The following is a 25,229-nucleotide window of genomic DNA, read 5'->3' as shown; positions in this document are numbered from 1 at the left end:
GCCCAACGGGGCTTGAACTCAGGACCTTTTGGATCCCAAGCCGCTGCCCTAACCACTGCGCCAACACACCAGGCATATATATATATATATATATATATATATATATATATATATATATATATATATATATATATATATATATATATATATATATATATATATATATATATGTATATATATATATATATATATATATATATATATATATATATATATATATATATATATATATATATATATATATATATATATATATATATATATATATATATATATATATATATATATATATATATATATATATACACATATATACAGTGGGGAGAATAAGTATTTGATACACTGCCAATTTTGCAGGTTTTCCCACTGACAAAGCACGTAGAGGTCTGTAATTTTTATCATAGGTACACTTCAACTGTGAAAGACGGAATCTAAAACAAAAATCCTGAAAATCACATTGTATGATTTTAAAATAATTAATTTGCATTTTATTGCATGAAATAAGTATTTGATACATCAGAAAAACAGAACTTAATATTTGGTACAGAAACCTTTGTTTGCAATTACAGAGCTCAGACGTTTCCTGTAGTTCTTAGCCAGGTTTGCACAGACTGCAGCAGGGATTTTGGCCCACTCCTCCATACAGATCTTCTCCAAATCCTTCAGGTTCCGGGGCTGTCGCTGGGCAACACAGACTTTCAGCTCCCTCCAAAGATTTTCTATTGGGTTCAGGTCTGGAGACTGGCTAGGCCACTCCAGGACCTTGCGATGCTTCTTACGGAGCCACTCCTTAGTTGCCCTGGCTGTGTTTCGGGTCGTTGTCATGCTGGAAGATCCAGCCACGCCCCATCTTCAATGCTCTTGTTGAGGGAAGGAGGTTGTTGGCAAAGATCTCGCGATACATGGCCCCATCCATCCTCCCCTCAATACGGTGCAGTCGTCCTGTCCCCTTTGCAGCAAAGCATCCCCAAAGAATGATGTTTCCACCTCCATGCTTCACGGCTGGGATGATGTTCTTGGGGTTGTACTCATCCTTCTTCTTCCTCCAAACACGGCGAGTGGAGTTTAAACCAAAAAGCTCTATTTTGGTCTCATCAGACCACATGACCTTCTCCCATTCCTCCTCTGGATCATCCAGATGGTCATTGGCAAACTTCAGACGGGCCTGGACATGCGCTGGCTTGAGCAGCGGGACCTTGCGTGCGCTGCAGGATTTTAATCCATGACGGCGTCGTGTGTTACTTATGGTTTTCTTTGATATTGTGATCCCAGCTCTCTTCAGGTCATTGACCAGGTCCTGCCGTGTAGTTCTGGGCTGATTCCTCACCTTTCTCATGATCATTGAGGCTCCACGAGGTGAGATCTTGCATGGAGCTCCAGACCGAGGGAGATTGACTGTTATCTTGAACTTCTTCCATTTTCTAATAATTGCGCCAACAGTTGTTGCCTTCTCACCAAGCTGCTTGCCTATTGTCCTGTCACCCATCCCAGCCTTGTGCAAGTCTACAATTTTGTCCCTGATGTCCTTAGACAACTATCTGGTCTTGCCCATTGTGGAGAGTTTGGACAGGTATCTTTTATGCAGATAACAAGTTCAAACAGGTGCAGTTAATACAGGTAATCAGTGGAGAATGGGAGGGCTTCTTAAAGACAAAACTAACAGGTCTGTGAGAGCCGGAATTCTGACTGGTTGGTCGGTGATCAAATACTTATTTCATGCAATAAAATGCAAATTAAGTATTTAAAAATCATACGATGTGATTTTCAGGATTTTTGTTTTAGATTCCGTCTTTCACAGTTGAACTGTACCTATGATAAAAATTACAGACCTCTACGTGCTTTGTTAGTGGGAAAACCTACAAAATCGCCAGTGTATCAAATACTTGTTCTCCCCACTGTATATATATATAGATAGATATATATATATATATATATATATATATATATATATATATATATATATATATATATATATATATATATATATATATATATATATATATATATATATATATATATATATATATATATATATATATATATATATATATATATATATATATAGGGTTAGGGCAGCGGCTTGGGATCCAAAAGGTCCTGAGTTCAAGCCCCGTTGGGCCACTGAATTAATACACCAGGGGGTTGACTCAGCCTGTCATCCTTCTGACGTCGGCGAAATGAGTACCACTATACTGGGCCGGTGTATACCCCGGTTAAAATAGGTGTACCATATCCCTGTGTCGTAAGAGGTGACCAGGGTTGCGTCAGGAAGGGCATCCGGCGTAAAACCTGTGCCAAATCACTATGCGGATCACACGGATGATCCGCTGTGGCGACCCCTAACGGGAGCAGCCGAAAGAAGAAGAAGAAGAAGAAGATATATATATATATATATATATATATATATATATATATATATATATATATATATATATATATATATATATATATATATATATACATATATATATATATACATACATACATACATACATACATACATACATACATACATACATACATACATATACATACATACATTATATGTATGTATGTATGTATGTGTGTCTGTTCAGGGTGATCACAAAGTCTTGTTCCAGTTTTGACATTTTATTACAACCAAACCAAAAGAGATACAGGAAATGATGATTTTTTTTTTCGTTGTTTAACACCTGTGCAATGATGCGTTGTTAATTTATTTATTTTAACATTTTGTCACATAATTATCTGCCATTACCTCCCTCATCCTTCAGATCGGCATGCAGCAGCCTCTTCGCTCTCTCTCTTGAGACCTTGACGAAATCACCAGCTGTTGAAATGCTTGGAATATGTCTCTCAATCCAGACAAATCTCTCACTCTCACTCTCACTCTGAAAGAAAGGACCATATAGCAAATCCTCCCATCTACTTTTCTTAACAACCCACAATCCTCTTCAGGAAGTTCAGTCCTAAAAACTCCTGGGTCTCATTATCAGCCATGATCTTTCTTTTATAAAACACATTTTAAAGTTGGCCTCCAAAGCCAGTTGCCGATTGGGCATCGTCTATCGTATCAAGCCCTTCCTTGGCACACCTAAACTCGTATCCACCAACAAAGCCTTCATCCGCAGCTTAATTGATTACCTCTCTCCCCTCTGGGCTGGTGCCCCTGCCTCATATCTTGCTCACCTTGATGCCATGGAAACCAAGGCCTTCAAGATTATTTGAATCACCTACGATGAAGCTGAGTCTATGGGCCTATCACTTTCCCATTGCAGAAAGGTCGATCGTCTCTGCATTTTACCGCCTCCTTTCTCGTCTTGCACCCTCTGCTGTTTCCATGCTTTGTCCCCCAACAGGTTTCTGCTGGGCACACACGGTCCACCATCAACCTCCTCTGGTCAAACTCCCAAAATCCTGAATCACTGCTCACCTCCACTCATTTGTTCCTCGTTTTTTTTTCTCACCTGTGGAATCAAGTTGCACGTTTCCTTCAATCTCGCTCTTCTCTCCAGGTATACAAGATAGTTGTTCACCACCATTTGTTATCATCCCCCATCCAAAATCAAATCTCCAATTTTACCTTCCTGAGAATTTGCTTCTGTGTCCATATTGTCCACCTTATGCATCTTCCCCTCCCCCTTATTCCTCCCCACACCCATTGTTTGTCCAAGTCTCCCTCTATTTTGTCCTTCAACCCTGCTTTTGGTGTTTTCTGTGTGTGTGTGTGTGTGTGTGTGTGTGTGTGTGTGTGTGTGTGTGTGTCTCTCTCTCTCTCTCTCTCTCTCTCTCTCTCTCTCTCTCTCTCTCTCTCTCTCTCTTTCTCTCTTTCTCTCTTTCTCTCTTTCTCTCTTTCTCTCTTTCTCTCTTTCTCTCTTTTTCTCTTTTTCTCTCTTTTCTCTCTTTTTCTCTTTTTCTCTCTTTTCTCTCTTTTTCTCTTTTTCTCTCTTTTTCTCTCTTTTTCTCTTTTTCTCTCTTTTTCTCTCTCCTTTTCTCTCTTTTCATCTCTTTTTCTCTCTTTTTCTCTCTTTCTCTCTTTTCTCTCTTTCTCTCTCTTTCTCTCTCTTTCTCTCTCTTTCTCTCTCTTTCTCTCTCTTTCTCTCTCTTTCTCTCTCTTTCTCTCTCTTTCTCTCTCTTTCTCTCTCTTTCTCTCTCTTTCTCTCTCTTTCTCTCTCTTTCTCTCTCTTTCTTTTCCCCTATTGCTGTTGTTCTGTCACGTCTTGATCCGTTCAGTGTTCTCACTCTTCCCCTTAACTCTGTATCCAAAAAGTAGTCATAATAATAATGATATTATTATTAAATTCAAAAGTTTCTGGTATTCTTCAGTACATCTCAACATGTGCACATTTAGTGGCCTGTAGCACATCCAAGCGATAATCCACTTCATTCCATGTGTTTTCCAACATATCCCTCGTCACACTGCTGATGCAATTGGTCATCCTTGCATGAAATGTTTCAATGTCAGCAACAAAGGTTTGAAAAACACAATGCTTGACATATCCCCACTCGAAGAAGTCGAAGGGAGTTATGTCGTGAGACGCTGGAGATCCATGTCCAATCCATCTACTGTGGAAGTTCTCATGTAGGAAGTCACACACCAACAAACTCCAGTGTGGAGGCACACCATCTTTCTGAAAAATAGTAAACTTTTCATCAGTAATTAGTTCAAATGTATTTCCTTTCACACGAAATGGAAATGTTGAAAATGCCTGTTTGCTTTAACTGTTGCTCTTGGTATACAAAGAATACTTGAAGCATGTGTGGTTTCCATCAATGAAATCTTTTCACATTTTTGTAACTGGAGATTTCACAAATTCATTTGAAGTCAATGGCAAAATTGGAGGACTCGTTACATGTACATGACAAGTGGTGCTCCCTGTTGATTGCAGAGATGAATTACAATGTCCCATATTGGGCAACCTTCCCCAAAACATAACTCACTGTGTTAACACATTTAGGCATTGTATTTACTAAATGGAGATTATGTCAGGTCGATTGCAGATTAAACTCGAACATCACTCGGTAGAGTGTATATCCCCACCAGGCTGAACAGTTTACGTTTTGAATCCCACTGATGGGCCGGATGTGGATCCGGACCTGAACCAAAATCGAATCGGCTTGTTCTTTTCATCCAATCAACTCTCATCCACCTGGTGTTGTCCGAATCTGTCCACAACTTTTTGAGATATTCTGTTCATAGACAGACAGACAGGGGTGAAAACATAACCTCTTCCCACCTTTGACGGCGGAGGTGATAAATTGCTTTCAAAATTTGAAACTTGTAATTCTGCCTCCCCCCACAACCCCTTCACCTCCCCAGACGACCCCATACTCTTTCACACAAACCTTCAAGGACACCCTGATCGGCCTGGCTGGTTGCATTATCTTCAACGCTCTGCACATGACGATGGCATGTTGTATGGCACACCAACTGGGCTGAATGTGGGCAAGACGGTATTGGAGGTAAACATATCTATCACGTTATCACATTCCCCTTCATCTCACCATTCATACATCTCATTAGACTATTCCAGTGATGTTTCGTCTCCACTTCCGTGATAGCTTTTCATGCTCTCGAGAGATGTAATAATTGTCGGTGTATTTTGTGCCCGTGTATGTTCCCACTCCCTCAGTTCACATTTGAACTGTTATCCCGATGATTTACAGACACTAAAAATGATTCATTCCTGGAGCTCGGTGTTGTAAAAGTTTGATGAATGAGTCCCTGGCAAATTGAGGTTTCGTTTTCAAATGCACCAAAATACGGATAAAACCAATGCCAGATGTAACGAGCATGTGTGCCAGTAATAAACACCTTTTTGTCCTTTGTAGGTAATTGCCTACAATCGGCGGACGTTCGATACAATCCAGCATACAGTGGTCTTCCACATCCTGTCATCAAATGGTATGATCCATAAAAGAATCCATTGATAATTTAATGTTGCCATTCCATGATATTTAAACCCCTCAAAAACGACTTGGCTGCAATCGATGAGAGTTTGTACGAAATGGAATATACCGAGGTGGATTTGTAATCCTCACAGCAGGAAATGTTGGGTCAGTTGAGAGTTTTTTTTAGCCCCCGTTGGACTTTGTCCAAAACGGGGGCCGATGCATTAGGTCTCGATTTTCATGTCCGTGCTGCGTCTGCAACTATATCTCATACATGTGTTGACTAATTTTATTCGTATTTGGCACAAGGACAACATATGATGGTATACATATGCACATCCTTTTGTTTCGTGATACGATCAAAGATGGCGAACTGGCGGCCATTTTAGTTAAAAAACAAAAAAAAAAAAACGCCTGTATCGAAGACATCCTCAACCTTTGCTCGGACATACATTTACCGGTTATTCAAACTTTGCACACTGAGAAAGAATGATGGCCAACATTACAACATATGCACGTCATTGTTTCTTCGAGATCAGATCCAAGATGGCCGACATGGCGGCCATTTTGTTACTTAAATGTGTCCTCAACTATTTCTCAGACATGCATGGTCCAAATTTGTTCAAACTTGCCACAAGCACAGTTCATGATGGCATACACGTACGACTCACTTTGTTTTGCGATCTGATCATAGATGGCTGACAGTGAGACTGGCGGGCATTTTAGTTGAAAAAAAAAAACCTGGTATGGAACACGTCCTCAACCATTTCTCAGACATGCATTTACCAGTCATGTTCAAACTTTGGAACGCACATAAAGAATGATGGATTACATAAGCACGTCATTTTGTTTCGAGATCAAATCCAAGATGGCCAACTGACATCCATTTTAGTTGAAAAATAACCCGCTATTTAACACGTCCTCAACCATTTCTCGGACATGCATTTACCATTCTTGTTCAAACTTGGAAAACATAATGAATGATGGCTTCCATAAGCACATCCATTATTTTTTGATATCAGATCCAAGATGGCTGACTGGTGGCCATTTTGTTACTTAAATGGGTCCTCAACCATTTTTTTTGGACATGCATGGTCCAATTTTGTTCAAACATGGCACAAGTATTCTACACGATGGCATACACTTGCACCTAACTGTACTTTGTGATCTGATCAAAGATGGCCCACTGGTGGAGTGACGGCCATTTTAGTTGTAAATATATATGGGATAGCCCTTTAACTCCGTACAGCAAAAGTACTAAAACAATGGGGGCTATGACATTTTCTGTGTTTTTTTTCCTTGTTTTGCTGGAACATGATTGTGCAAATATTTTTGTATATTCACGTTTTTAAATCCCACTTGCAAATCATTGTGGCCTGTGCTGAGGAAAAACTTGACGATTGTCAACCCGTGATGGGTTTATTATATCGACGTGGCTCCCACATATTGGACAACTGTACTTTAGTTAACACAAGTATAATTATCTTCCACATTTAAACACTCTGGTTATCCATTACACCCACTCTTCAATTGCTTTCAAATGTTTTACAATTGTGAACAGCACACTATGATACATAAATGAACATTTGGAAAAGTAGCGGAGTGGGATATACAGATGGTGGACAAAAAAAATGGAAACACCTGGGAAATGAGGGACACCAAGCAACGGCTTCCACAAAAGTGTGGCCCATGTGTTAATTAACAAATAACATCCCAGCATACTTTGGGTCATGTCTAAAAATGATGCACATGCCTGGTTGCCTATAATTATGGCTAGCTTAGCTGCAAGAGAACCCCCCTTCTGCCCTCACACACACAGCACGTGTGGTCGCCCAATGGTTTGATGAGTATGACGCTGATGTTATCCACATGTCATGGCCTTCTGAGTCACCAGATCTAGACTCAATTGAGCATTTATGGGATATTCCGGAACGATGCCTGAGATAGCATTTTCCACCTCCATCAAACAGGTGTGAGTTGATTGACTTTCTCGTGGAAGAATGGTACGCCGTGTCCCTCCTGCAGAATTCCAGATGCTGTTGGACTATGTGCCACGGCACATACAGACCGTACTGGCAGCACGTGGTAGCCCAACACCCCTAGTGACTTTACATTGGTGTTTCCATTTTTTTGTTCACTACCTGTACGAGGAAAGCATCTAGCTGAAGCATAAATCAACCATGAAAAGCTACACAAGATAAGCCCTTTGCTGTTTCAAACTCTACCCGAATAACTCTCCAGCTTCAAAACATTCGCAAGCAGTACATATATGAGAATCCCAATGCTACACACCTCCTCAGCCGTCAGACCGGTTTCATAGCTTATCGGTGAGTCATCCGCGACGGCGCAGACAGAAACGTGCACTACCAAGGCTCCCAAGCATGTACCATCTGTGCTGTCAATAGCAAGACCCAATCACATATCTCACCTGTGACTGAAGGGAATATCACCAAATCAGTTACCCCAAATTATAAATATATTGATTCCTCCCATGCTCTTCTAGTCAAAGAAGGCTGAATAAAGCAACCTAGTGCTTCACCAACTGGTGATTTTTGGGACCAGCTGGTGAGCTATGACCCTTCCTGCGATACACCAAGATGGCAGTTTGTAGCTGAGCCGAGATTCAAACCCAGGCTGGACGGCTCAGTGTCGTGTGAGTGTGTGAACCTCCAGGCTATCTTGCCAGCCCTTTTATCCAACAATAAATTCACAATTCTTCATAAGAATCATTCTGTCAATAAAGAACCTCTCTGTTTGCCTTAGTCCCCTATAATTAAGCAAAATCACTTTGGGGAATTTGACAAGAAAAGCATCATATGAAAGGCTATTTATTCATTGTTGTAATTATTGTTATAATAATAATAATTATTAATCCGGTGGTAGTAGTCATCGTAGTACTACCAAATAGCTATGAGAATCATGCTAATAAGTCACAACCGTTTTGTGTCCGGCAGTAACCCTGCCATTCCAGGCTGAGTTCTACATCAGTAACATGAATGTCGAGGAGGTTCTTCCAAGCAATGTTCTTGGAGATTTTTTAGGGGCTGTAAAAGCGATATGGCAACCTGGTCATAACCTTCGGCTGCATGCACTCAACGTAAGCTCAGCGCTGGACCGTGGTGGCCGTGTACCACTACCCCTTGCTGGCAAGAAAGAGGGGTAAGCAAGATTAGCTTCTTGAAGAGTAAACAAGTCTGAAATATTATTTGCTGACCTAGAAATATTTGTGGGCTCTCGAGTTATAAAATGAGAGAGTAATCTCACAATTTTTTTTATTACATATGTTTCAAATGCACAGTTTTTAGGGTAAGGTGGGAGAGGATGCCCCCTCCCCCCACATTCCATAGAACCTTCCTGGTCCTGGTTATATGTTCAGCATCCTGAATGTCTGCACCAGAGGGATCTCTGGCTGCTGCCATGGTGGGCACTTCTGATGAAAAATATTATTTATATTGAACAAGAGGACTGAGTGGGATGTATATTGTTACGTTGGAGGAGGTCCGAATTAGGGAGCATGTTAAGTTAGCGTGGTCCGTGTGTTTGCATTGGTTCGAACATGTTACTGTAACCAGGGACCCATTAAAATGAAGTTGTACTGTTCATACGTATGCCGTGCACGCGGTATAGTTGACATTGGCATTAGATAGGAAAGTGTCTTTTGTACGTGTCCTCGCTGTAAAGATAAGGAGATGGGTGCCTTTGGATATGTCTTGGCTGGCTTTGGGACAACACTACCCTCCCCCTTCGGGCCCCCTCCTAGCTGATAAAAAGCTCTCTTGGCTTTTTGCTCTTCATGCTCTTAGTTCTTCCCACTCTTTGCACTTTCCGCCTCTCTTCTCCTGTACAAGGTGTACAAGGCATCCAACGTGGCACCAACCATTACAAGCACCTTCAAGTGCACACTGCCATTGGCACGCTGCAAAATGTCGTGGCATAGCCAAAGGCAACACCCTATCAGCATGACGTCGTGATAGCGGCAGCGATGTGCCGCCTTATGGGCTGGTTTCAGGTGGTTGGGGGAGGTGGGAGTTTGGATGAGCAAAGAGCGTTTGAAAGTATGGTGTGTGGCAGCGGGGAAGGTGTTAAAAAGTCGTACACAGACTCGTTCACTCTTTTGGCTCTTTGCTCTTGGCTTTTCCTGTTCTTTGCTCTTCCTACCTCTTTTTCTCTGCACTTCACCACTCTCTTCTCATTTCTTGAAAGCAGAGTGACTCAGCGAGGGAAGGTGGCGGTGAGGCTGGGTTCTGAGCCAGGGATGCTTACACACTCTCTAGGGTCAATGGGGTTATCACTGAGCGAGCCAGCTTTTGAGGATGCCAGAGTGGTGACCTGTGCTGCCCCACAGGCATTTACCGTGCTTTGCTTTGGATGCCTACTCGCCCTATCCTTTAAGACCGTGCCTAGTTTCTTCCCTTTGTGTGTGAGTGGAAGAGTGTACGTGGTGCCTGATAACCGTCATTACCTCAGACATGCCCAGACCGAAACCATTCTGGCCTGCTATGGGTAATCCTTAGGGGAGATAGAATTTGTGAAGCATTAATTTTGCATGACTGGCAGGATTTGGATTCTGACCGGGGGAAGCCACACCACTCGCTTGAGTGTGATTCCCTTTAATTCAGCCATTCACCAAGTATATTACTTTGGCGAGGCAGGTCCATGTTAACAGGCCTGTTGACATGGCGATAATATTGTTATGGTTTGGGAAAACTTACCCCAGGGGGAGAGCATACATGGACATGTAGGTGACCTGAGGATCAGTTATTTCATTAGGCTTTGTATTGATAGTCCTTGGTCCCTCGTCAATGGGCTGTTCTGGGGGGCATGCATTGGCTGGGCTGTATTTTTCCAGTGTAATGTCTCCCTCCCCCCCTCCCCCTCTGTTACTTTCAATCTTTCTTCCTTTACACCGTCGTTCTGTTCAATCCCTCGTTTACTTTAAATCATTCTTCCTTTCCCCCATCAGCCCGTTTCAACAGTCCACCAATAATCTCCACTTCATCAAACATCCTTTCAACAGGCCCTCCTTCACCCCATCGGTCTTTCCTTTGGCCCCGCAGCCGTTCGGTCATCTCTCGGTCTGGCGGAATTCCTCTCCGTGTTCCCTCCATCCGCGCATTGTTTAATTAGGCATGTTTGACTAATCTGTGGTCTTTCACCCAACGGGTGCTATCACATGCATTCTCATGTTGCATTTCACGTGCATGTGTCATCGTGGCCTGAGAGGTGTGTCGCTTCTTGGAGGAGTAGTACAGTGTCGAACAGTACGAGTGGGTGTTTTGTGCAGGGGGGGGCTGAGGGCTCTCGGCAGGGTTTTGGGCACGTAAAGGGAGGGGTGAGGGTTGCGTTGAAAGTTCCCTCAGAATGGCATGGTATTTTCCACAAATGATGTCGTGGACCAATGGGGGAGAGAGAGAGAAGGCTTGTGGGAATAGTGAAGAGAGCTGATGTAAAGAAGAAGCAGAAAGGCAGAAGGGAATGGGAAAAGTTCGAATGAGCAGGGATGAAAAGAGCTCGTGAACGAAGAAGAGGCGATAACAGAACGCAACGTAATTTGCCTGTCGGCGAACGGTCGTGCCTTGAATGAGGTTGATGATTGTGAGAGAAGCGGATGGCAGAAACCAACGGGGAAAGCTCACACGAGCAGGGAGAAAAAGAGCTGTGGAGCAGAACGGCCGAGTGGAGCAGAAGGTCAGAAGCGAATGGGACAAGCTTGCACGAGTAGAAGACTCAAAGACTGAGAAGGATCATGAGGGAAGGAATATAAGCGTGTGAGGGTAAAGAAAGGAAATGGCCACCAGTTCGTCACGAGCAGTTGGTGTCGAGCTTCTGTGGAAAAAGATCACTCCTTCCACGAGTGTCATCCTGCCCTCTCGATCCCGTCAGCCACGAAGGACGGGGAGGGTGAATGACGGCACCTCATCGACAGGGGCCTGAGGAGGAAGAATATGTGGCAGAGGAGGGAAAAATCGCCTATAAAGCTCGCGTAACTGGGACGACGGAGAGAACTCGCCTACTAGGTCTGGGCACCTCGGGAACATGGCCGCGTGTCCCCATCGTGTCACACCGTCACTGTCCGTCTTCCCCATCCATTTTCCTCCGTATTCTCCGATATATTTGGGCTGTGTGAGGTGAGAGCAAAAGGAAAAGATTGCTTTTCATTTCCCCATACGTTACTTTTATTTTATTTTCAAGTCCTTATTTCTTGTTTTCTTATTCGCCCCTGAGTGAATGATGGCCAAGTCTTTTGTGTTGACAAGATTGAATGAGAATAAGTGTCAGAGTTAAATCTGCTCTCATGTGCGTTTTTGCTTTCTTGGTTATAAATACTTGTTTTTAAATGATTGCTTGCTTGTGTGTTTGTAATAAATAATTGTTAGTTGTTATTTCCAATCTGTCTCGGTTGTCTTTACCTTTGTTGGTTCGACACAGCGCATAAGTGTAGTAAGACGGGAAGTTCTACCCCAATAATTTGCTCTTTTAGCCAGCGCGCCCTCACTGTAATGCCTGGCAGGAATCTGAGTGTGCGCTGAGGGCACATGACCCCAATTAGCCGGCCGTCCACAGGTAAGGTATCACGAAAAGTAGTGTAACCCTGCCCAGATTGGCCATGCCAATCGGCGCTCATGGTTGCCTTGCAACCTGCCAGTGCATGGAGTTATCTGTGTCCGGCGGCCTCGGGACCGGGCGTTCGGGATGGAACCAAGTGCTCCCCTTCGCGGCAGGCCTCGAACCCCGGATCCACGACAATATTGTTACGGTTGAGGAAATTCGCAAACCACCATTCAGGTCCCGTAGGTGAGATATCTCTGTAAGTACATGTGTAGTTAGCCCCAAACCCGTTGTTTTGAGGGAATAAATGTGATCCATTCGGGCTGCGACCCTTTAAGATAGCCGTTTTTCTGTTCTATCTTTATTTTGAACCAACCACGTCTCAACCGCCATCACACAACAACCACCAACCGCAACGCCGCCTCACAACAACAACAACAACGCCAACAGCCACGACCTTTACCTTCACAACTCGCTCCCGCAAACATCGTATCACCGCCATTCCAAACGTCGCCATGGCCATGGACCACCACTTTAAACCCTCCACCACCTTCGCCTCTCCTTCTGCGGCCATTCCCGCACCGCTTGTGGGCACCGAGCGTCGGGCTGTCCTGGCCTCGTGTGGGATGCGCGCCGAGCCGCAGGTGCAAATAGCGGCCTTTCCGAGGAGAAGTCGGATCAGGAATGATACACGCCCACTTCTGGTCCATCCAATCAGCAAGCGCGGGGCGGTTTGGCCCCGCCTCCAGGCGCGTCGGAGTGGAATTGATATATGCAAATTCGAGGATCAGGGGAGACTCACGCCCCTTTTTCTCCGTCCAATGGGCGAGCGTGGCTCCACCCCCGAGCTCGTTCTGATCCAGAAATTTGCATATGGGTTCTCCTGCCGGACTATAAAGCACCGAGCGCGGGGCGAATTTAGTCAGTTTTGGGTCGGAGGGAGTTGGAGGCAGTCGGAGTTGCAGAAAAGGTCGAGGCAGTCAAGTCGGGTCTGGAGAGGAGCAGTCTGTGGAGCCGTGAGTCAAGTCGGGTCTGGAGAGTGGCAGTCTGTCGGGGTTCGGAGTCTGTTGGGGAGCTGCAGAGGGAGGAAGCCTGGAGCCTGGAGCACGGTCGAGGTGATTTGCTGCAGTCGGCTGAGGAGAATTGGGGAGGAGGTCGAATATCTCGGGTCCAAGGCAAGGAAGACGGCGGTCGGCGACGAGCTTGCAGTGGAGTCGCTCGGCGCGGGACCCAAGCAAGCCAGCTATCCTCTTTCCCCAGAGCATCAACAATTCCCCCCTTTTCCCCCCCGCGCTGAGATAGTGCGAAAAGGGGGCCCCGTTCCCACCCCACTCCAAGCAGTGCCAACGAAACCCGCGAAGGAGCACGCAGTCGGGGCGCCGCGACATTTGCGGCTCATCACAAGACACGGGTAGGATCCACCCGGACTCGCGGCCCACAGGCCCCGTCTGCCCCCTTGTCTTTGAGGGTGGCCCTTTTCTTTTGCGTTTGAGTAAATGTGTTGTCGGCGCTGTCTGTAAAGTAAAACTGTGTAAGTGTTGCCATGTGCTTGCGTAGTCGGTAGTAGATCTGCATTGTTGTGTTTCTTTTGTAACATCTGCTTTTGGTGCATAATTGTTGTAATTGTATATGTGTGCTCTCCGTGTGCCGCGGAATAAATGTGCATTATGTTGAACTGTTTTTCCCGTTTCGCTTCGTCTTTTCTTTAATTGAATCTCCATCTTGCTTCACGTAAAGGGTTGGTAGTGGGCTTAATACGCCCGATAATTCATCGGAACCATCGAGGCTGACGATAACACCACTCGGTTATCCCGATAGTACGGAACGTGTCGCTTATGTGGCCCGTGTCCGGAGTCGACTGCGGCGAGGTGCGATCGCCCGGTCTACCATCCGCGTGGGTACTTAGGTAGGTCGAATTTGGCGAACAACCCTATCCCACGCGGGGGGCCGATTGGCACGATCGTGGTGAGGCCGAAAGGCCCACCCGTGACTAGATCCCGGCATTAGTCCGAGAGGGTCACGACAGAATTGTCCGTCCGGTGGGCGACGTGCCGCGATTCGAGTTACGTGGCCGCTCGCACGCTGGCGGGCGCGAATTCGCAACAATATGTATGGGGATGAGCGAGGGTGGAATCCTGCCTCAGCTTTCTGTACAATACTTCTACATCTTACACATAACCCATTTGGTCATAAACGAGAAACATTTTCATTTATTTTACCATGTTGGATATATATTAATCTCTCTTTGTGTAATTGTCTCGAGCATTATAATTATATTACCCAAATGACACTGCAAAGTACCCTGCTCCCCCCACTCTCCCTGCACCCTGCTCCCCCCACTCTCCCTGCACCCTGCTCCCCCCACTCTCCAACCCTCCTATCCTCTTGGGTCCTTGTGCTTCGTACAGCGTGTACGTACTCGTCGGCTCTGACGTACGCTTCTCATCTCGCCTACTGGAGCCCCTCAATTTGGAGAACAAGCTGCGCTGCAGACAGGAGAGCCAGCCTGTTATCAGCTACGATCGCAAATTTGGTGCACAGTTTAACGTGGACTGGTGCAAGTTCACACTGGTAAGTCTGGTGGGAAATTCAGTCCACTGAAATATCCTCAACAGCTGGGAATCTCATTCTGACTTGAAGATCATGTGTTTTGGAATGCTACATCCAACACGTCCAGATATCCTGCACTGCACCAGAAGTGAATGGGGTGAAAATCCCAAGTGGTTCAAACCATTGCTGTCTGCTCTTCATGTGATGCACTTGACCATATGTAATATTTCTGCAGAAATCAAACTGATTATCAAAAATAGATGTAAAAAAAAATGTAACTCTTGCTTGACTTTCATCTCTTGCTTGTTCAGATGGATCTTTCTCAAGGACACAAGGGAGCAGCCATTGACAGAAGTCCTTTTGGCCATAATGGTGACTGGCAGTTTCCTGGCATAGGCCATTACAAGCCACCACGACCTTCCTTCAACCAGAGAGATTTCCACTCCGAGTTTGTAATGACAATGGCTGCACCCGCGATCCTCGCCTTCTTTCTTGCCATATTGCTTAGTTATGTCATGTGCTGCCGTCGAGAGGGCATGTAAGTTACCTCATTTGTTTTCTCTTTACTAAAATTTTGTTCATTAATTTCCCTAAGCTGCTCAATCTATGGTACGATTGAGTCTGGTGTCCATTAACGCGAATGTCGGGTTTGCATCCATTTACATATTAAACAATGGATTTAATTAATTTGTAATCCGATAAGAAAATGAGGTACAGGTAATGTTTGGAGCATTAGCCATTACTCAGAGGAAAAGCATCGATCTATGGTCGTGTGATGAATACACGTAACTACAGACCAGAGAGGGCTTTAATATGCCTGGTTTAATGGTTAGGGTGGTGGGGTTGCGATCCTAGGATCATGAGTTCAAATCCCACTGGGCTGTTGAATTAATACCAGTTGGGGGTGACTCTGCCTGTCATCCTTCTGAGGTCGGCAAAAATGAGTGCCAGCTTGCTGGTATCCTGTGTCGGAGTGGTGACCTGTCCAGGATTGTGCCCAATAGCCAAGGAGACTGCTTCGGCAGCACCAACATTCTGCACAGAGTATGGTCCCAATGGATGGATAGATGGTGGGCTTTAATGAGGCTGGTCGGCTTGACACACAGGCAGAAATTTAAAGAGGTGACTGGCACAGAGGTCCGCTCCCATGGAAGCAAATAATTATTTAAAATGAGGGGAGAATTCAACTCAAATTTTTAAAATGTTCGGCGGTCAGGACCAATAATGTGTGTCGTCCATGCAGACGCAAGTCTCATCGGCTGTAACACTCTTCAAGAATAATTTTATTTCTTTCTAATCTTCTTGATCTGAAGCTGTCTTTTCTATTGGTGGTAAATCCAAAATATTCTTCTCTCTGCTGTCATCTCTTCCTGTCTCACTCCCATATTGGATGACTTGTATAGACCAACTGAGTTTGCGGACCCACTGCTCAGAGAGGTTCTCAGATTTAAGGGTTGAAACCTCAATGGTTATTGCCCAGCTGCTTATCCTGGTGGTCATGAAGTGAGGCACTCAATAATCTTAAGTAATTCTTGTTTCTCCTTTCCTCTGGTAGTGTTCCAGGATCTCCGTTGCAACGGCCTCGCACGTTCCTTTTTGAGCAGATGTGAGGTCGATTGGGACCCACTTTTCACAAACATTATTGAATTTCAAGTGAGAATGAAGGATCATTTCCACCCTTCCAACTCTCACGTCCAATTGTTCTGCAATTTCACAAATAGTAACCCAGGGAATCTTAAAAAGTAGCTGTTCAACAGGTATAATGTTTGATTTGGTTAGTAGATCATTACAAGTGAGAATTCTCAATGTCACTCACTAATTCATGGCCACTTTAAAATTCGCTGCAACATTTAAACAAACAACCACATGAAAGATGTGAAGCAACAAATGGTGGACTGTCTTCTATACATTTGAGCTTATTTGGTGTTGGCCTTCACAAGGAACTTGGTGAGAGTTTTGTTCCACAGTGCATGTGACTATTTTGGCCACCATCTTGGTTTTATCCAGAACTTCGAGGGGGTACCCGGCATTGCTGATGCTGTTCTAATACTGTCGATATTTTGAAGAAATCAAATTTTGTTTTTTTTTCTATTTTTTTTTGTGGGGGCCTAAAACACTTCCCTACACCGACGAAGGAATGGGGTCGGAGATCATTCAATATTACCTTTCACATAGCTACAATGGCTTACGCACCATAGAGTGATTTAAAAAAAATCCCCCAAAAATACAACTTTTCTTTTTCAAAATTGTTGAACTCACTGATGAATCTCTGAAAATTTGATGAGCATCCGTTCAGCCAGCCATCTCTGAGAAAAACTGCGACACAGACAGACAGATAGACATCTCTTTTATATTATTGTTGTAGATTTCCGCCCCTCCGGCGTGCGGACGACCGCCTTTAGCCCAATTGCGGCCGTGCGCACCCACCGAACGTGGCAATCTAGTCGCAGCTTCCGGATCAACGCCGAAACCCAGCTCCGGGTGTTTTCAACACACCATAAACTAGCCAACTCCTCTGTCCACGCTGCAGGGTCAATCGCCGAATTGTCGATATACCTAACTATTCGTGCGGACAGAAATGCTGGGAGTTTATACCTCGATGGGGCCTGCATGAAAACGAGCCAATTAAGCAGCTCGTTCCGTATGCGATTGCCGAGCGGCTTTATATCGCCAAGTCCCGTCGGACCAGATGTACGTTTTATCGGCTTATAATCAACCAGCTAATATTCCGAACACATCATGGCAGTCAATGGCAGAAAGTGACACAACGAGCAGGTTAACATTCAAACAATATGGGTATTTATTTTAAATGTACATATGCAATGAATGGGGGAATGGGACAGGACACAAGCAAAAACCTTCAGCCGATGTCTATTGTCATGGACACAATCATGCACTTAATCAGTTCTACTGAGGTAGAAAAGGCGCCACAGACTTTCATCCAAAACCTCAGAAAGAAAGAACCGGGCTCGTGAGCCTTTATGATTGCTCGGAGCCGGGATGACCGAAGGGGCTCTGAGAGACCGGGCGGGCTACTTGGCCACCCTCGTGGTGACTCGCTGGGTTCTGGTTCGGCGACCCTCGGTGTCTTTGCCGGGAACCCCGAGCTCCGACTGGCTCCCTTGGTCGACCGGCCTCCACTGCGGCATGGCCTAGCCGATGACACGCTGGAGGAGTGAATGGGTCTCGACTCAGGCCTCCTGGTTGCGCCGGCGAACCCCCAGCAAACCAACTGCCCAAACTCGAAACTCTCCAGCTCCCAATGGGGTGTCTCTCCACTCCCACCGCAAATTGCAAGCCATGAAGTCCAGCGCTCTTCTCAAGTGCTCCCAGCTCCACTCAACTAAAGCACTCTCTCCAAGCGCTCTCCCACAACTGCTCTGACTCTGGACTCCAAACTCTCTCCAATGGCCCAACCCAACTGGCTTCTCGGCGTTCCAGCACGGCTCTTTGTTGGGTCTGGGGGTGCTCGCTCTTTTATCTTCGACCCTTCACCCCTGGCTGACTCCGCCCCTCTCACTTTCGATTGGCCAGCTCTTTCAGAGGGTAATGCCATTTTGATCCGATCTTGCCGTCAAACGCGGCCGTGTTAGAGATCACCGTCAAAACGCGGCCGTGTTAGAGATCACCGTCAAAACGCGGCCGTGTTGGAGATCACCGTCAAAACGCGGCCGTGTTGGAGATCACCGTCAAAACGCGGCCGTGTTGGAGATCACCATCAAAACGCGGCCGTGTTGGAGATCACCGTCAAAACGCGGCCGTGTTGGAGATCACCGTCAAAACGCGGCCGTGTTGGAGATCACCGTCAAACGTGGCCGTGGGTTGACGTTGTTATTGTTATTGTTGTTGTTATTGTTAAAATAAAGATAGAAAAGAATAACACTACCTCAAAGATGCACAGCCCAGCACACGAACAATTCCAATTATAGATTGGTGGGGAAATCTAACCTGGAATATACACTTGCCGAAATAACTGACCTCTGGGGAGCCTGAATGGTGTTCTGTGAATTTCCACAAGCGTAACAATATAGACTATGGATAACGTGACCAGGGCTGATGTCGCTTCATATGTAACTTGCTCATCATCGCCAATATCACTGCACAAGATTTCAGCATGTTCTCCAGAGCGGCCTGGAAGTTGCTGTTCCCCTCTATTTCAAAGCATTCATTCTTCAACTCTTTTAATATATAGTTTGTTTTTTTAACAAACAGATACAATGCCTAATTAATCAGTCATTGTATCTGTATGCGTGCCATCATTCTCCTGAGTCAGTGTTGCCATATACCATGGTGGGAAAGGAAGGAAAGGGGGAGGGAGAAATTTAGCAGGGGTAGAGCAATTTTCAAGCCACACTGTTCAATAAAAAGTCCATGTCAACCACACACACACACACACACACACACACACACACACACACACACACACACACACACACACACACACACACACACACACACACACACACACACACACACACACACACACACACACACACACACACACACACACACACACACACACACACACACACACACACACACACACTTAATTATACAGTCAGCTATTCCTAAAATATAATATCATGGAATACGGGGTAGTACTCCATTTTGAGGGATGATAGGGGCAAAAAAATGGCCACCCATTCAAATGTGTACACAACGATACGCTCATGAACAATTATAGAGTGAAGTCATAAGCATTTAAAAGCCATACCTTTTATTCGCGAGCGTTTTCTGAACTACGAAGACTTAAAAAGACGCCAGAATACATCACTAAAGTACCACGAGAGATCGCCAATTTGTACTTCTTCTTCTTCTTCCACTCGAAAAACAATGTAAAACTGTAGCCCAACCTACCTCAATAACTGCTGAAGCCATGATGGTGATTCCAGCACAAGGAAGTTACTTTTACTCTGGGTTAGTGCACGCAACCCAAAATTTAAAAAATATATAAAACATTAATAGTTTTATTCGGAAAAGAAATTGAATGTAAACGTGGACTCCACCAAAGCAAGCCAGGATCGTGGGAAGGGGGAAGATGGACAGTACCGTTCCAAAAGCAATACATATCAAATGAAAAATATCCCCCAAATCAACTGAAAGAAGTATTAAAACAATTTAATAACATAGATGGTTTTAATCCAAACTAACATAAAAAATATATAAAAGATTGCGTTTGCATCGACATTTCCGCACATGATATGTGGTAATCCACATTGCGGGCTGAGCCAAAAGCCAGGATTGAATGGGGCGGGGAGGGGGGGCGGTGGTGGAATGTAATGTACAGTAATCCAAATTTAATAGTATACATGGAGTTGATCCATACCAAAATAACAAAATATATAAATGATTAAGCATTTTATTACTTTAAAAAATTGCATGCAAAAAATAAAATAAACCAATGTCACCCGCAGGGTGACTCGTATCTTGCCAAAAGGTGACCACGTGTGACTTCTTTAAGGTCACTCTGAGGTGAACAGAGCTGCTATCCACCAGGAGCGACTCCTTGAGGAATATCTGCCTACGAGAGATTCCGATGAGAATCGTTCTACAGAGTAACCATGAAAAATATGTGTTTGCCTCATAACGTCACCAAATGACATCATAATGTCTCAAGCTTAACATATCTAGAAAGCACTCATCGAGCTGTTCAATTTGAGGTACTACACGATATGGTTCCTAAAACTTGAAAATTTGACCTTGGGGTCAAATATGTTTGACCTTTGGCGCAAACCATGAAGGTCAAGGCCAATCGCCACCAAAAATTAATCAGCTGAGCACCAGACCATGAATTATATTCCCATAAAGTTTGAAGACAATCCGATCAAAATTACTCAAAAAATAAGGTTTCGTCGACTCCCCTGATTTGCGACAAAGTGACCTTGACCTTGGACCTTGACCTTCAAAATTTTATGCGCTGAAAGGGACCTCTATAGGCCTCTGATATGCGAAGTTACAAAAATTTTCAATGATAACTGTGCTCTGCAGAATTTTTTATACGTGATTACAGACAAACAAAAAAAAACAAACAAAAAAAACATACAAGCTGACTAACATATCTTGCAAAAACTTCGTTTTGGCAAAATAATTAAAATATATATAACAAACATGAGAAAGCAAAGACCATCCATATCTGCTTGAGGGATATGTATAAAATTTTTCAGTGTGAGGAGCGTCGAGGGGGAGATTGTTAATGTGATATTCATCACAGCCTTTTCAGATGCCGAGTACTGAATAAAATGCAACAACACATGAAGAGGAAGGTCGAAAGAAATGCAAAGCCCATCCGCATTCAAAATGTATAGCCTTTTATATTCAGTCTAATTCTTCTTTTTTTGATAGGCACAGGCAGGCACACATGCCGACACCAAGCTGGAGCTACTATTACAGAGCCAATAGAAAGTCTTCACCCCCTTTAAAAATTTTCACCTTTTGTTACCTTATAGCCTGGAATTCAATTACAATAAAACAGACTTTTCCCACTTTTATTTACACATCGAAACTTACAACTTTCAAGTGAAAATCAAATTCTACAAATTTCAGAAAATTAAATAAAAATACAAAACTGGAATATCTTGGTTGGATAAGTGTCCACCCCCCCCCCCTTTAAAATAGCAATTGTAAATTTGCTCAGGTGTAACCAATCACCTTCAAAATCACACACTAACTTAATTGGCCTCCACCTGTGCTAAATTAGAGTTATTCTGATTATTTCAGAACAAAATCAGCTGTTCCTGTCAGTTTCCTCTGCTGGATAGTGCATTTCACACCAAAGACTCAACCATGAGCACCAAGGAACTTTCAAAAGACCTATGGGATAAAGTTGTGGAAAGGCACAGATCAGGGGATGGGTATAAAAACATTTCAAAGGCCTTGCATATCCCTTGAAGCACAGTCAAGACAATCACTCAGAAGTAAAAGGTGTACACAGCACCACCAAGACCCTCCCGAGATCAGGCCGTCCCTCCAAACTGGATGGCCAAGCAAGGAGGAGACTGATCAGAGAGGTCACCAAGAGACCAATGGCAACTTTGAAAGAGGTACATGCCTTTATGGCAAAGACTGGTCACTGTATGCATGTGACAACAATATCCCAAGCACTCCACAAGTCTGGCCTGTATGGTAGGGTGGCAAGAAGGAAGCAATCGTACGATGCCACAGTACGACACTACAATCCCCTTGTGGTTGAGCATCACCATGTATCACCATATCTTTTGACATTTTACTTTTGTTGTGGGATTGTGATGGAACAACGTCAGAAGATATCATGATGCTAAACCATATTGTGGCATCGTAATGTGGTGTCATTCCTACCTTGTTACCTCCGTCACCAAAGGTGAAGGAGGTTATGTTTTCATCCTTCGGATTTCGGCAATTATGTTGGTCGGTTGTGTGTGTCATTCTGTCTGTCTGTCTCTGTTTGTGTGTTTGTTTACCCTGTAGCAGCCACACCGTTTCAGCGATCATGACCAAACTGGGTACAGACGTCCGCCATGGTCCAACTTAGACACTTGTAGTTTTTGGTGAATATAGGTCAAAGGTCAAGGTCACCCAAAACCCGAAATTCTTATTTTCGCAATAACGTCCGCTAAAATGGTCGTATCGACTTCAAACCAAATCCAAAATGTGCATCTTCCAATTCTGCATCCAACCATATGTCTCATTGGGGTGTCACACCAACACCTTTCTTAGCGGTCGGCGGTCGAATGTCAGGGGGGGTCAGGTAAAAATTTCAAATTGCGATAAAAACGCCATTTCAAGTCCGATTGACTTCCAAGTTATGATCATGACCAAACTAAGTGCTATAACTCATTAAACAGTAGTACTATCGACTTATAAGAACCAAATTGATTTCCGGGTTTTTGTTTTTTCAGAGATCATGGAGATATGACAGTCATTCCGGCAATTCCTTGCTCAATGAGCAATTTCGTTTGTTTGTCGCGCTGCTCCTACAGTTGTGGGCCGATTCCAACCAGACTTGCTACATAGGATACGCATGACCCTAATTAATGTATCGGGGTGTTTTTATCTTTGCTGGTCGTCTGGGGGGAGGGAGGGGGATGCAAATTCTCTTTGTAAATGTGTATCGTGTAGCCCCACCTCAAGGTAGGGGAGGGTATTACAAGTCTCCACCACTTACAGTCCAGTATTCCTGGCCACACCTTTTCCAGTGCAATGAGGTGTTTTGAATTATCGGCACGAGGTATGTTTTTGCTTCATGCACGTTACCATGTTCTTTTGTCTACACAGAGCTGTCAGTTGCTTATACACCGCCCAAATAAAGGTATGCGTCAGAAGAACGTGTTGCTGGCTTGGAACAACATCGCCCATAGGGCGGGTACTCTGCTAGTATAATGTAATGGACTTTATTGATGCTGGTTTCTGTTCACATTCATACTTCATCGTTTACAAACTTTAACTGATGCTGAACCATCTTAGTTTAGATCTTAGAAATATCATGAAGCTCATTCATGGCATTCCTCTCACCCTCGACCCACCTGCTACTTTGTGCGCAGGGAGCACATGATGCAGCAGTGCAGGGCACGGGATACGGGCCAAGAGCTGTGTCCGTGCCCAGAGCAGTACGAGACCACCCGTCAGCTTGCTGCACTCGCTGGCTTCAGCGCGACAGCCGCCCAGGGTTCACTGGAGCGGGGGCGCCTTACTCTCGACTATGACAGTTACAGTGCTGCCATTATGCAAGCCCAACAGTAAGGCAACGTGATGCTGTGGCTTGAATTGAACGTCACAGTTAACAGCAAAACGATTTGTGAGAAACATTGATGAAAGTAAAACAGGACATTAACAAAGAAAATGCAAACTACAATAAAACTGCATCGTCTCACAAAATAAAAAAAATTGAAGTGTTTTCAAAATATTGTTCTGGAGTGAGAGTCTATCACCCCCAAAATGATTATTGACTTTGTTCCTTCGCCATCACAGTCATCAACCATTTTTTGTTGGCCGAAGACCAGTGCACTTTATCGTCATGTTGCTGTGTGCAATAATCCAAAATGAATATCTTCTTTCCCTTGTAGGAACCCAAATGCCTCTTCTTTTTTTGGAACAGCTGCATATTCTGGAAAGAAAGAAACCAGCTTCATGTAGGTGCTCCTCCCTCCCTCTCAAGATACTTGGTCATTTCCAGCAAATCAATGACCTCAGAGTTCCTGGTCCATAAGGCCTGCTATTCAATGTGTACATGTAGCCTGTGGATGTTAAATATCCCACACTATTAAAATAGGGCATTGTGCGGCTAAATTCAGAGCCTAGATATTCAATGGGATAAAAGGATGTCGGTTCGTTTACATTAACGGTTAAAATGGAGTTTTACAAGAGAAGTAAGTTGATAAATTATGTAACGTACAGATAGAGCACAGGTATGACGGGCCAAAAGGCCTCCTCATGTGCCCACATTTGCTCACACACAGTCATTTGATCTTGAGCACTTTCTGTCAAGTCGAAATTAATTTTTGGAGAGCAAATATGAGGATTTTGTTCTTCGTGATGAAAAGCTTAATGTGTGTTTTTACAGAACTTGCTTACCACAGCAAGGAGGAGCAGCACTCCAGCACCCTCCTGTCCGCAACTCCTACGTCAAGTAGTTCAGGCCAGGCCGGACCTTACGTACCGGTTCGCACTCACTTTTTACCATGACGAACGTAAAGTCTCTTCATGTGCGTTGCTCATGCAGGTGAAGGAAAACTTTGTGCCCTTTCCACAAATGTACAAACATGAATCATTGGGTCAATAAACATGACAAAGTGAAAGGTAACCAACTCCACTTTCCCTTTAATACGCCTTTAAATCACCTCGGTGAGCAAACTTTGATTTTCTTCTGTTTTTGATGAAGGGGAGGAGGAAGAGTGTGTTATGTTTGGGGATGAGGTGTGGGCGGGGGAGGGAAGACAGCAATTTTGATATCACACTGGAAGCCAAGCGTTTGTGGTAAATAACAGACTGTTTACTGCCTATAAATGTAGCAAAAAAAAGTACTTCTGCTTGATAACACACTGTCGCTTACAAACATGACAGAAACACATGACAAACTGTTAGTAGATTCTACAACAATGTTAGTGGATGTTGTAGATGAATACGTTATGACAGGATATGACAAACTGTTAGTAGATTCAACTCCATATATAATGGAGGTGTATGTACATAATAGTTACAAGGGAGGCCCATGCCCTTGTTAAAAACTTCAGAGCGTTTACGATAAGTCGAGAAAAGTTTTGACGTTTGAAGCAATCCTGGGAAGA

General features: G+C 44.1%; 1 protein-coding gene across 2 annotated transcripts in view; it reads left to right on the top strand.

Annotated features, from left to right (window-relative positions):
* LOC147022481 (epsilon-sarcoglycan-like) overlaps window positions 1–24,745 on the top strand; it is a 37,402-nt gene extending 12,657 nt beyond the window's left edge. For both annotated transcript variants that reach the window (XM_085893418.1, XM_085893419.1), the window contains 8 exons: window positions 5,300–5,442; window positions 5,812–5,884; window positions 8,826–9,030; window positions 14,829–14,991; window positions 15,282–15,508; window positions 23,487–23,681; window positions 24,009–24,074; window positions 24,506–24,745. In XM_085893418.1, the coding sequence (XP_085749544.1) occupies window positions 5,300–5,442; window positions 5,812–5,884; window positions 8,826–9,030; window positions 14,829–14,991; window positions 15,282–15,508; window positions 23,487–23,681; window positions 24,009–24,074; window positions 24,506–24,575 (1,142 nt within the window). In that variant the 3' untranslated portion in view covers window positions 24,576–24,745. The remainder of the gene's footprint in view (window positions 1–5,299; window positions 5,443–5,811; window positions 5,885–8,825; window positions 9,031–14,828; window positions 14,992–15,281; window positions 15,509–23,486; window positions 23,682–24,008; window positions 24,075–24,505) is intronic.
* Window positions 24,746–25,229: the final 484 nt, after the last annotated feature.

Source organism: Eptatretus burgeri, chromosome 8 (assembly GCF_056783735.1).
Source record: "Eptatretus burgeri isolate ZD-2024b chromosome 8, Ebu_testis_v1, whole genome shotgun sequence".
In the NCBI taxonomy this organism is placed as follows: Eukaryota; Metazoa; Chordata; class Myxini; order Myxiniformes; family Myxinidae; genus Eptatretus; species Eptatretus burgeri.
This window is presented reverse-complemented; position numbering and strand designations above follow the sequence as displayed.